A 12,657-nucleotide genomic window follows, 5' to 3' on the forward strand; every position below is an offset into this window, starting at 1 on the left:
CCTCTCCTTCTTCTGGTTCGGGCCGCCCTCCCCTCTCCTTCTTCTGGTTCGGGCCGCCCTCCCCTCTCCTTCTTCTGGTTCGGGCCGCCCTCCCCTCTCCTTCTTCTGGTTCGGCCCGCCCTCCCCTCTCCTTCTTCTGGTTCGGGCCGCCCTCCCCTCTCCTTCTTCTGGTTCGGGCCGCCCTCCCCTCTCCTTCTTCTGGTTCGGGCCGCCCTCCCCTCTCCTTCTTCTGGTTCGGGCCGCCCTCCCCTCTCCTTCTTCTGGTTCGGGCCGCCCTCCCCTCTCCTTCTTCTGGTTCGGGCCGCCCTCCCCTCTCCTTCTTCTGGTTCGGGCCGCCCTCCCCTCTCCTTCTTCTGGTTCGGCCCGCCCTCCCCTCTCCTTCTTCTGGTTCGGGCCGCCCTCCCCTCTCCTTCTTCTGGTTCGGCCCGCCCTCCCCTCTCCTTCTTCTGGTTCGGGCCGCCCTCCCCTCTCCTTCTTCTGGTTCGGGCCGCCCTCCCCTCTCCTCTCCTTCTTCTGGTTCGGCCCGCTCTCCCCTCTCCCCTCTCCTTCTTCTGGTTCGGCCCGCTCTTCCCTCTCCCCTCTCCTTCTTCTGGTTCGGCCCGCTCTTCCCTCTCCCCTCTCCCCTCTCCTTCTGGTTCGGCCCCCTCTTCCCTCTCCCCTCTCCTTCTGGTTCGGCCCCCTCTTCCCTCTCCCCTCTCCTTCTGGTTCGGCCCGCTCTTCCCTCTCCCCTTTCCTTCTGGTTCGGCCCGCTCTTCCCTCTCCCCTCTCCTTCTGGTTCGGCCCGCTCTTCCCTCTCCCCTCTCCTTCTGGTTCGGCCCGCTCTTCCCTCTCCCCTCTTCTTCTGGTTCGGCCCGCTCTTCCCTCTCCCCTCTCCTTCTGATTCGGCCCGCTCTTCACTCTCCCCTCTCCTTCTGGTTCGGCCCGCTCTCCCCTTTCCCCTCTCCTTCCTCTTGCAGATCTGGAGGGCGCTCAGGGCCGTTGTCACTGGTTGGTGAAGCTCCTCTTCAGCTTTTTAGCAGAGGCCTGAAGGTTTTGTTAGTGACTGACTTGTTCTGACCATAATTCCCTCCCTCTTGACTAAGTCTCCAGTTCCAGCTGTTAAAATACAGCACCATGCTTCCCCCACCAGGCCTGACTGTGGGTATGCTGTTCTGGGGATGAGCAGTGTTTGCTTTGTCCCGCTCGGTCTCCTCAGACAGGACTGGTTCCTCCACTTTTGTCAGATGTGAGTGATGGCGGTTCCCCCCCCCCCCCCTCCTCCCCACACTCCGGCCTGGATGTTTTTGTTGATGATATGAGGCTCGTCTTGCCCCTCCCCCAGAGGTCAGACATATGAGGAATACAGGAGAGAGCGGTCACGTGCAGGACACCACCAGGACTGGTCGTAAGCTCCGGTAATGTGGCTCTCTGCCTCCGGACAAATGTTTTTCTTCTGATATTTTTGCTGGCCGTGCTGTTCCAGGTGATGTCACTGTTGTGCCACGTATAGGCCACGTCTTACTGACGGCTTCCCCATGTCCACAGTGTATATATTTTGCCTGGGAAGCGTCTTTGTCCCTTCCCCTCACTGACCACTTTCCACACGGAGACCCTCTGCTGTGTTGTCAGCTGTTTACAGAAAATGTCAGGAAAATCCCCCAGAACAGCCGCACTTTCTATGGCTTTATTTTCTCACTATAAAGATTTGTTTCTCAGGAGCTTTGTGCAGATTATGGGCGACGCTAAGGGGTGTGTAGACTTTTCCTATCCACTGTATCTACTAGCCTCAAGGGTAGGGGTCTGAGGGGGCTTCCTCCTGTATGTCACCAGATCCTGAACTTCCATGCCTCTCTTCCTCTGTGTCTTCCCCACCCCCCCTCTCTCCTCTCTGTGACCTCCCCCCGCTCTCTTCTCCTCTCTGTGACCTCCCCCCAGTCTCTTCTCCTGACTGTGACCTCCCCCCGCTCTCTTCTCCCCTCTGTGGCCCTCCCCCGTTCTCTTCTCCTGTCTCCCCCCCGCTCTCTTCTCCTGTCTCCCCCCCGCTCTCTTCTCCTGTCTCCCCCCCGCTCTCTTCTCCTGTCTCCCCCCCGCTCTCTTCTCCTCCTGTCTCCCCCCCCGCTCTCTTCTCCTCCTGTCTCCCCCCCCGCTCTCTTCTCCTCCTGTCTCCCCCCCGCTCTCTTCTCCTCCTGTCTCCCCCCCCGCTCTCTTCTCCTCCTGTCTCCCCCCCGCTCTCTTCTCCTCCTGTCTCCCCCCCCGCTCTCTTCTCCTGTCTCCCCCCCGCTCTCTTCTCCTCCTGTCTCCCCCCCCGCTCTCTTCTCCTCCTGTCTCCCCCCCGTTCTCTTCTCCTCCTCCTGTCTCCCCCCCGCTCTCTTCTCCTCCTCCTGTCTCCCCCCCGCTCTCTTCTCCTCCTCCTGTCTCCCCCCCCGCTCTCTTCTCCTCCTCCTGTCTCCCCTCCCGCTCTCTTCTCCTCCTCCTGTCTCCCCCCGCTCTCTTCTCCTCCTCCTGTCTCCCCCCGCTCTCTTCTCCTCCTCCTGTCTCCCCCCGCTCTCTTCTCCTCCTCCTCCTGTCTCCCCCCGCTCTCTTCTCCTCCTCCTGTCTCCCCCCGCTCTCTTCTCCTCCTCCTGTCTCCCCCGCTCTCTTCTCCTCCTCCTGTCTCCCCCGCTCTCTTCTCCTCCTCCTGTCTCCCCCGCTCTCTTCTCCTCCTCCTGTCTCCCCCGCTCTCTTCTCCTCCTCCTGTCTCCCCCGCTCTCTTCTCCTCCTCCTGTCTCCCCCGCTCTCTTCTCCTCCTCCTGTCTCCCCCGCTCTCTTCTCCTCCTCCTGTCTCCCCCGCTCTCTTCTCCTCTCTGTGTCCCCTCCCCCGCTCTCTTCTCCTCTGTGTCCCCTCCCCCTGCTCTCTTCTCCTCTGTGTCCCCTCCCCCGCTCCTCTTCTCCTCTGTGTCCCCTCCCCCCGCTCTCTTCTCCTCTCTGTGTCCCCTCCCCCCGCTCTCTTCTCCTCTCTGTGTCCCCTCCCCCCGGCTCCTCTTCTCCTCTCTGTGTCCCCTCCCCCCCGCTCTCTTCTCCTCTGTCCCCTCCCCCCGCTCTCTTCTCCTCTCTGTGTCCCTCCCCCCGCTCTCTTCTCCTCTCTGTGTCCCCTCCCCCCGCTCTCTTCTCCTGTGTCCCCTCCCCCTGCTCTCTTCTCCTCTGTGTCCCCTCCCCCTGCTCTCTTCTCCTCTCTGTGTCCCCTCCCCCTGCTCTCTTCTCTCTCTGTGTCCCCTCCCCCTGCTCTCTTTCTCCTCTCTGTGTCCCCTCCCCCTGCTCTCTTCTCCTGTGTCCCCCTCCCCCTGCTCTCTTCTCCTCTGTGTCCCCTCCCCCCGCTCTCTTCTCCTCTCTGTGTCCCCTCCCCCCGCTCTCTTCTCCTCTGTGTCCCCTCCCCCCGCTCTCTTCTCCTCTCTGTGTCCCCTCCCCCCGCTCTCTTCTCACCAGATCCCTCTCCTCTCCTCAGTGTATAATTGGACGGTGGAGGAGGTGGTCCAGTGGTTGATCACTTATGTGGAGCTTCCTCAGTACGAGGAGACGTTCCGGAAGCTGCAGCTGAGCGGGACGGCCATGCCGCGGTGAGTGATCGCTATGTCCTCTACTATATGGAGCCTCCTCGGCCAGGAGAGCGATTAACCCCACGCGGGGACCCCGGGAATAACACATGGGGGATCCTGGGATCTGCTGATCGTCCCCACACATCGGGGATCCCGCCCTGCTCCGTGCTCGGGGACCCCCCTTATGTAGGAGTATGTGCAGTAAACACCCTGGTGATGTCCACGGTCTCCGCCGGCACTCGCTTCCTCCCGGTAATTACCCAGCGGTGTGCAGCAGCGGTGCCTGGCGCCGGTCTCCGTGGTGACAGGATAGTGAGCGGCTGGGGCAGTGACTGGGTGGACGGTGTCGGTGCTTGCGGTGCTGCGCTCGCGGCTCTGTCCTCACTGACCTTATCTTCTGTGTCTCAGGTTAGCGGTGGCGAATGCGACCATGACGGGCGCACTGCTGAAGATGACGGACCGCAGCCACCGCCAGAAGCTGCAGCTCAAGGCTCTGGACACCGTGCTGTTCGGGACCCCCCGCTGTGTGAGTGACCCGCCGGGGGGCCGCTGCTAGGGGGCAACATGTGTATGAGCGGAGGAGCTGCACTCTGTGATGGGGGGGGTCCTGGGGTCGTTATGTGATGTGTGGGGGGGTTGTTATGTGATGTGTGGGGGGGGTCCTGGGGTCGTTGTGTGTGTGTGTGGGGGGGGTCCTGGGGTCGTTATGTGTGTGGGGAGGTTCTGGGGTTGTTGTGTGTGGGGAGGGGGGGGTCCTGGGGTTGTGTGTCTGTCTGTCTGTCTGTCTGTCTGTCTGTCCTGGGGTCGTTGTGTGATGTGTGTGGGGGGGGAAGTTGTCACGAACCACCGGGGGGGTCACTCAGAAATCCCCCGCGCTGGCTACCAGTACGTCACAATCGGGGGGTAACAAGTGGGGGGTCACCCCTCCTTTATACCTCCCGACCGACAGACAGAGCACGTGACGCGCTCTCTAGCGCCCCTCTTATAGTCAGGCCAATTATGGAATTGCCCGACAATAAGCAAGGAGGCCGCTATACTACTTATGCCGATTATTGAAGGGTCCCCGGTGAGAGTAAGGTATATATTCCCCCGACCTCCGCGGGCGGAATATATAAAACCTCCCCAAATCTCACTGGCCTCCCCACAATAATCCTTGGCACAACTCGCTGCCACCAACCGCTTCACGGTAACTATTAGCCGAACAACACAGACGTGGGATTCAAGATCGAGATAACAGAACAGCCCAAGATTAATTATATAATATAATCGCCTAAAGCACACTAGAAAACTACAATATATACAATAGGGAATCTACAGAATATACATATGTCAGAGTACAGTTACAATCAAAGCATGGGTTACAAACAGGCATACACAGTTCCAGCAGTTACCTTGTGCGTCTGGCCACAGGGGGGCGCTGTAGACCAGGTTTCTAGGATCCTTCCCACAGATGTTTCCTACACGTGACCCCCGGCAAAAGAACACTGGAAAATGCCGAAGTAGGGTTATCAACCTGGGCAAATCCAGGTCCCCTCCTACCTTAGTGACCTCAGAGGGAGCACTGCTCCACCCCCTGGCTGGAGTTATGGACAATATCCACAACAGGGGATATGGCCATAACTTGGCCTGGGAGCGTCGTAGGCAGACGCCAACGCTCTCATTGTGACCGTTATGAATTTAGCTACAGAACGAGAGGACTCATGACTTGTCTACTAGTTCCCCATTGGCTGATATCACGCCTGGGGTATTTCCCCAGGTCCTGCTCCCATAAAAAGGGTGTGCCAGCATCGTCCGCATGCGGAGACACCATTTTTATGGTTGCCATATTTATCGGAAATATGGCTTGCGAGATATGAACCATTTTTTACTGGAGTCGTTCTGTCTGGATAGTTCCATAGCCTTATAATGAGATACAACTCTTGTTACAGGGTGACGGCAGGGGGTCATCCTGCGTCCATTGTTCCCAAGTCATCTAATCTCCATATCAGAGGAGATGGCTGTTGGAGGTGTAAGTGGAACACAGACCAGTTCCTTTGACACCTATCTGCTAAACAAACCGTTTATCCCTGTGGTAAATTTTCTGATTGAAGGAGTTGTGTGAAGGAAAGGGGGGGTGACACCAGGAGAGGGCTTCCTGACAACTTGAATATCATGATTTATCGTCATATCTCCGGATTTACCTCACACCCTCCCCCCTTTTGAGGCGCTAGGGGGCAGCACACTCCGGTGTTCCCCCGTGCGCCCGTCCGCGACCCTCTCCTTGTCGGGACAGCCCGTCTGCGTTACCGTGGTCACGGCCCCTTTTGTGTCGAATGGTGAAGTTGTATTGCTGGAGCGCCAGGCTCCATCGCAACAACCTGCCATTCGTCCCAGAGACGGTGTGCAACCAGCTGAGGGGATTGTGGTCCGTCTCCACGATGAAGTGGCGCCCGTATAGATAGGGTTGCAGACGCTGCAGGGGCCCACACTATGGCCAGGCACTCCTTTTCCATCGTGGAATAGGCCACTTCCCTTGGTAACACGCTTCTGCTCAGGTACAAGACTGGGTGCTCTTGGCTCGCAGAGTCCACCTGGCTGAGCACTGCACCGAGGCCGAAGTCACTGGCGTCGGTCTGTACTACAAACGGCCGCGTGAATGTCGGCTGCCTGTAGCACGGGCGGGCTGGACAGGGCGTCCTTTAGGGCCCGGAAGGCTGTCTCGCAGTCCATTGTCCAATCGACTGCAGAGGGCAGCTTCTTCTTGGTGAGGTCCGTCAAGGGCTTTGCCAGGCTACTATAGCATGGAACAAACCTCCTATAGTACCCAGCGGTCCCCAAGAAGGACATCACCTGCTTCTTGGTCCTGGGGGTGGGCCAGGACGCGATGGCCTCCACTTTCTCAGGCTCGGGCTTCAGTGTTCTCCCGCCTACCCGGTGACCGAGGTACTGGACCTCGCTCATGGCCAGCTGACACTTTCCCGGCTTGATGGTCAAACCTGCCTGGTGGATCCGCCTGAGCACCTGTGCTAGATGCTCTAGGTGGTCCTCCCAGGTGGGACTGAAGACGGCAATGTCATCCAGGTACGCGGCCGCGTACCCTTCAAGTCCCTTGAGCAGGGTGTTGACCATCCGCTGGAAAGTGGCAGGGGCATTCCTCATCCCGAATGGCATCACCGTGGACTCGTACAGTCCAAATGGGGTAATAAAGGCAGAGCGTTCCCTGGCCTTGCGAGTCAGGGGGATCTGCCAATATCCCCGGCTCAGATCCATGATGGTCAGGTACTGAGCCCGGCCAACTGATCGAGCAGGTCATCGATGCGTGGCATTGGGTACGCATCGGCGACTGTGACAGCATTGAGCCCCCTGTTAGTCCACGCAGAACCGAGTGGTTCGGTCCTTCTTAGGGACGAGGGACTACAGGTGAGGCCCAAGCGCTGTTGGATGCCTGGATCACCCCCAGCTTCAGCATCTCGTCAATCTCCTGGCGCATGTGTTGCTGCACCTCCAGGGAAACCCGATATGCTGAACGCCGGATCGGGGGATGATCCCCAGTGTCCACGTGATGGACAGCCAAGTCAGTCCTTCCGGGCTGGTTGGTAAACAACCCCCGGAAGGGGTGTAGGGTGGCCCACAGCTGGGACCGTTGGTCCTCCAAGAGCTGGTGGCCAACCTCCACATCCTCAATGGATCCGCCTGCCCTAACCTGGGCTAGCATATCCAAGAGGGTTTCCGCTTCTCCCTTCTCGGGCAGGTTGCACACAGGGAGTGCACATGCCTCCCGCTCATGATGTGCCTTCATCATGTTCACATGGAAGGGCTTCCGCCTTCCACGGGCAGGGTCCAGGGTGACCAGGTACGTCACAGGGTTGAGCTGCTGGTACACGAGGTATGGGCCTTCCCAGGCTGCCTGAAGCTTGTCCTGTGGTACGGGGACCAGTACCCACACCTTTTGACCCCACTTGGGTAGGTCCTCTCACAAGCGTTCTGGTCGTACCAACGCTTCTGATCGGCCTGGGCTTGAGCCATATTGTCGTGTACCAGTTGCGTCAAGGCCTGCATTTTGTCCCGGAAAGCGCATGACATACTCGATAACCGACACTCCAGGGGTGGCCAAATCCCCTTCCCAAGCCTCTTTCACCAGAGCCAGGGGGCCCCGCACACGTCGCCCGTACAGGAGCTCAAACGGTGAGAATCCTGTTGAGGCCTGTGGAACCTCCCGGTAAGCAAAATAACAGGTGTGGGAGATACCGCTCCCAGTCACGCCCATGGGAGTCGACCAACATCTTAAGCCATCTGCTTTAAGGTGCCATTGAACCGCTCGCACAGGCCATTAGTCTGTGGATGGTACGGGCTGGCCACCAGATGTCGCACCTGGACTTGCTTACAGAGGGCCTCCATCAGCTGGGACATGAATTGGGTCCCCCGGTCAGTGAGCATTTCCTGGGGAAAACCCACTCGGGAGAAAATCTCCAGCAATGCGGTGGCCACCTTGTCAGCCCGAATGGACGACAAGGCCACTGCTCTGGGTACCGGGTGGCATAGTCCACTACCGTCAGTATGAAGCGTTTCCCGGAGCTGCTGGGGATGGCCAGCGGGCCGACCAGATCCACAGCCACCCTCCTGAAAGGCTCATCGATGATGGGCAGAGATACCAGTGGGGCTTTGGGGTGTGGCCCCGCCTTCCCCACTCTGACAGGTTTCACACGAACGGCAGTAGGCAGCCACATCGGCCCCCATTTTTGGCCAGTAGAAATGCTGGTTTAACCTGGCCTTGGTCTTAGCGATCCCTAGGTGTCCGGCCATCGGAATCTCATGTGCGATCCGCAACAACTCCGTCCGGAACGGATAGGGTACCACCAACTGTCGGTCCCTGGGCCACGCCTCCGGTGAACCCTGCTGGACCGTGACCCGGTACAGCCGTCCTTGGTCCCAGACCACTCGCTCCGGGTCCGAGTCCGAGGGAGGCTGTGCCGCCTGCCTCCTTAAGAGCTTTCAGGCTGTCGTCAGCTTCTAACGCTGCCTGAAACCCCTGACTAGATGTGGCCAGAATCGACGAGACTGTCACATCTTCGGTCAGTACCCCCGGGACCTGTGTCCTGGCCTCCACCTGACTCGGCTGCCACTTGGTCAGAAGGGGAAGAGCTATCGGACCTCCGGGAGGCCCCTTGGCTTCCAGCACTCCCACTGCGGGGTAGACAGCGGCCACAGCCACTGCGACCGTGGGTCGTGCCTGCTCCTCCTCCGTTCCTGACCAAGTCGCCGGTTCAGGCAGACCTACCTGGCTTCCTGACACCCCGGTTGTGGGGGAACCATGTACCGAGATCTTACCTGGGAGCACTTCCGCTCCTGGACCGGCCCCAATCTCACCTGCCTGTTCCCCCCCTGCAGCAACAGAACCCCGCTGTGAAATCTCTGGGGACCCCACATTTGCTGTGGTAGCCCCCACCCCACACACTGGTCCTCCCCCTGCAGCACCCTGCTCTCTGCTTATCCCTGCAGAGGGCAGCAGATCCCAGCTCACTGGCTGATCACTTGTAGAGGCATGGTCACACCTTTCTCTGACCCCCTCCCCTGTCACAGCTGCAGCTGTGTCTGTGCAAGCAGAAAAATCAGAGCTCACTCCCTCCTCCCTTACATCATTCATAGATAACACATCAACATTGTCCGGAGGCATGTCAGTACTGGCTGAAGGTTCAGCCCTTGGGGGGGGCCCAAACTGGGAGGTTATCTGCCCCAAATCTGTCCCAAGTAGCACGTTTGCAGGGATCCGATCAGTTACCCCTACCTCCCTCACCCCTCGCCCTGCGCCCCAGTCCACATAAATGCCAGCAACAGGCAGCGCCGGGTCAATGCCTCCAATCCCGGAGACAGCGAGGGTTTTTCCAGGTATCAAGTCTTGGGGGGACACCATCTCAGGCCGCACCAGAGTCACCTCCGAGGCGCTGTCTCGCAGTCCTATGGTCACAGACTGGCCGACGGTGACAGGTTGGAAGCTGTCCAGGGACCTACCACCACCCCCCACCCACACAATACACCTTGGGCGGCCCTTGGGACGGGGACGGAGCCGGGGCCTTGGGACGCTGAGGGCACATGGCCTTGAAGTGTCCAGGTAAGTTGCACTGGTGGCACCGTCTTGGTTCTGCCACGGGCCTGGAGAGGGGAGGTGAGGGGGACACCCCCTGCAGTCTAGGGGCAGGTGGGGCAGTCGCAGAGTTCATCTTACCCCCTCTCCAGGTGCTGCTGGTGGCTGCTCTCCTGGCCTCAGGAGCCCGATTGTTGGTGTAGTCATCGGCCAGGGCAGCTGTAGCCGTGGACCCCTTTGGCTTCTGGTCTCGGATGAACTGGCGGAGATCCTCAGGGCAGTTCCACAAGAGTTGCTCCGTGATGAACAAGTCCAGGATCTCCGGTCCGGTGGAAAGCTGCAGGCCTTGGGTCCAGTGGTCGGCAGCTCGGGCAAGTGCCCGCCGGTGGTCAGCCCAGGAGTCCTTTGGTCCCTTCTGTAGGCTCCGGAACTTCTTGCGGTAGGACTCTGGAGTGAGGTTGTACTGTTGGATCAGGGCCCGCTTGATGGTGTCGTAGCCCTGATCTGCCTCAGTAGGCAAGTCCCCAAGGATATCCAGGGCCTTACCCCTTAAACGGGGGGTCAGGTATTTGGCCCACTGGTCCTTGTCCAGATGGTGCTGCAGGCAAGTCCGTTCAAAAGCAGTCAAGAAAGAGTCCAAGTCTCCATCCTTCTCCAGCACTGGGAAGTCCTCAACACGGACCTTTGGAAGTTTGGTGTCTTGAAGGTCACGTGTGGCTGATGAGGGCCGGAGCTGAGCTAGCTGCAGCCGGAGGTCACGCTCTGCCTGTTGCCGTCGCTCCGCAGCCTCACGCTCTGCCTGGCGCTCTTCACGCGCTGCCTGCCGCTCTGCCCTGCGCTCTGCCAGGAGTTCCTTGTAGCCCTCCTGGTCTCCAGCCTGGAGAAGGGCCATAGCCATTTGAAGAAGGCTATCCGAGCCTCCCAGGCTCGGTGGAATGGCACGTGGTGATCTGCGGCCCGCTGCGGAGCCTGGTGATTCACTGTCCATTGCAGAGCGGAGGGCTGGCATCTGGCTCGTTGAGGACCCTTGGGTGAGCTGCTCCTCATCTTGTCCATAATTGCCAGGTTGTGCGCTGTCCCTCTGCAGAACGGTTTTCTGGCGTCGAGCTCCTGGAGGACTCGTGGACAACCTCCTCATCGTCTCTGGCCTGAGCATCGGCCATTCCTTTGGCTTTGCTCCTGGTGCTCTCAGCCATTGTTGCAGACTTTGGTCACTGACACAGAACTGACACCTGATGCACCCACACACCTTACAGTATCTGCACTCTGACACTCTAGTGTTGAGCTAGTCTGAAGACCCCAGCAGCCACAGCTGCTGCAGGCAGTCTTTAGTGTCTGGGAGTATGGGTCTCACACTCACACACACTATTATCTCGATCCCACCGCTATGCCACCAATATGTCACAAACCACCGGGGGGGGTCACTCAGAAATCCCCCGCGCTGGCTACCAGTACGTCACAATCGGGGGGTAACAAGTGGGGGTCACCCCTCCTTTATACCTCCCGACCGACAGACAGAGCACGTGACGCGCTCTCTAGCGCCCCTCTTATAGTCAGGCCAATTATGGAATTGCCCGACAATAAGCAAGGAGGCCGCTATACTACTTATGCCGATTATTGAAGGGTCCCCGGTGAGAGTAGGGTATATATTCCCCCGACCTTCGCGGGCGGAATATATAAAACCTCCCCAAATCTCACTGGCCTCCCCACAATAATCCTTGGCACAACTCGCTGCCACCAACCGCTTCACGGTAACTATTAGCCGAACACACAGACGTGGGATTCAAGATCGAGATAACAGAACAGCCCAAGATTAATTATATAATTTAATCAGCCTAAAGCACACTAGAAACTACAATATATACAATAGGGAATCTACAGAATATACATATGTCAGAGTACAGTTACAGATAAAGCATGGTTTACAAACAGGCATACACAGTTCCAGCAGTTACCTTGTGCGTCTGGCCACAGGGGGGCGCTGTAGACCAGGTTTCTAGGATCCTTCCCACAGATGTTTCCTACACGTGACCCCCGGCGAAAGAACACTGGAAAATGGCCGAAGTAGGGTTATCAACCTGGGCAAATCCAGGTCCCCTCCTACCTTAGTGACCTCAGAGGGAGCACTGCTCCACCCCTGGCTGGAGTTATGGACAATCCACAACATGGAATATGGGCCATAACTTGGCCTGGGAGCGTCGTAGGCAGACGCCAACGCTCTCATTGTGACCGTTATGAATTTAGCTACAGAACGAGAGGACTCATGACTTGTCTACTAGTTCCCCATTGGCTGATATCACGCCTGGGGTATTTCCCCAGGTCCTGCTCCCATAAAAAGGGTGTGCCAGCATCGTCCGCATGCGGAGACACCATTTTTATGGTTGCCATATTTATCGGAAATATGGCTTGCGAGATATGAACCATTTTTTACTGGAGTCGTTCTGTCTGGATAGTTCCATAGCCTTATAATGAGATACAACTCTTGTTACAGGGTGACGGCAGGGGGTCATCCTGCGTCCATTGTTCCCAAGTCATCTAATCTCCATATCAGAGGAGATGGCTGTTGGAGGTGTAAGTGGAACACAGACCAGTTCCTTTGACACCTATCTGCTAAACAAACCGTTTATCCCTGTGGTAAATTTTCTGATTGAAGGAGTTGTGTGAAGGAAAGGGGGTGTGACACCAGGAGAGGGCTTCCTGACATAACTTGAATATCATGATTTATCGTCATATCTCCGGATTTACCTCACAGGGTGTTCTGGGGTCGTTGTGTTGGGGGGTCCTGGGGTCGTTATGTGATTGGGGGGTTTCTGCAGGCTGAGCTGCGTTCCGGTTGCGCCTGTGATCGGACAGTGCGGACCCCATTTGTCCTCCTGGTGCAGTTGCTGCTGTGTACACGTTTCCTCTGTTTGAATTGTCTCCTGCAGAGGTTGGTGACCCCCCCCCCCCCCCGGGGCGATAACTGGGGGGGGGATATCTGTGTAAGTTCAGGGTCCGGGTCCAGATCTGCCCCCCCTCCACCCCCCTGACCGCCCCCCTTCCCTC

The 12,657-nt window shown here is 58.3% G+C and overlaps 1 protein-coding gene across 1 annotated transcript in view; it reads left to right on the forward strand.

Moving 5' to 3' along the window:
- Nucleotides 1-12,657, forward strand: part of STIM1 (stromal interaction molecule 1) — a 56,535-nt gene that overhangs the window by 37,241 nt on the left and 6,637 nt on the right. Inside the window, 2 exon segments of the mRNA XM_075334035.1 lie at nucleotides 3,461-3,572; nucleotides 3,960-4,075. Coding sequence (XP_075190150.1) covers nucleotides 3,461-3,572; nucleotides 3,960-4,075 — 228 coding nt within the window.

Source organism: Anomaloglossus baeobatrachus, chromosome 2 (genome assembly GCF_048569485.1).
Source record: "Anomaloglossus baeobatrachus isolate aAnoBae1 chromosome 2, aAnoBae1.hap1, whole genome shotgun sequence".
Taxonomy (NCBI): domain Eukaryota; kingdom Metazoa; phylum Chordata; class Amphibia; order Anura; family Aromobatidae; genus Anomaloglossus; species Anomaloglossus baeobatrachus.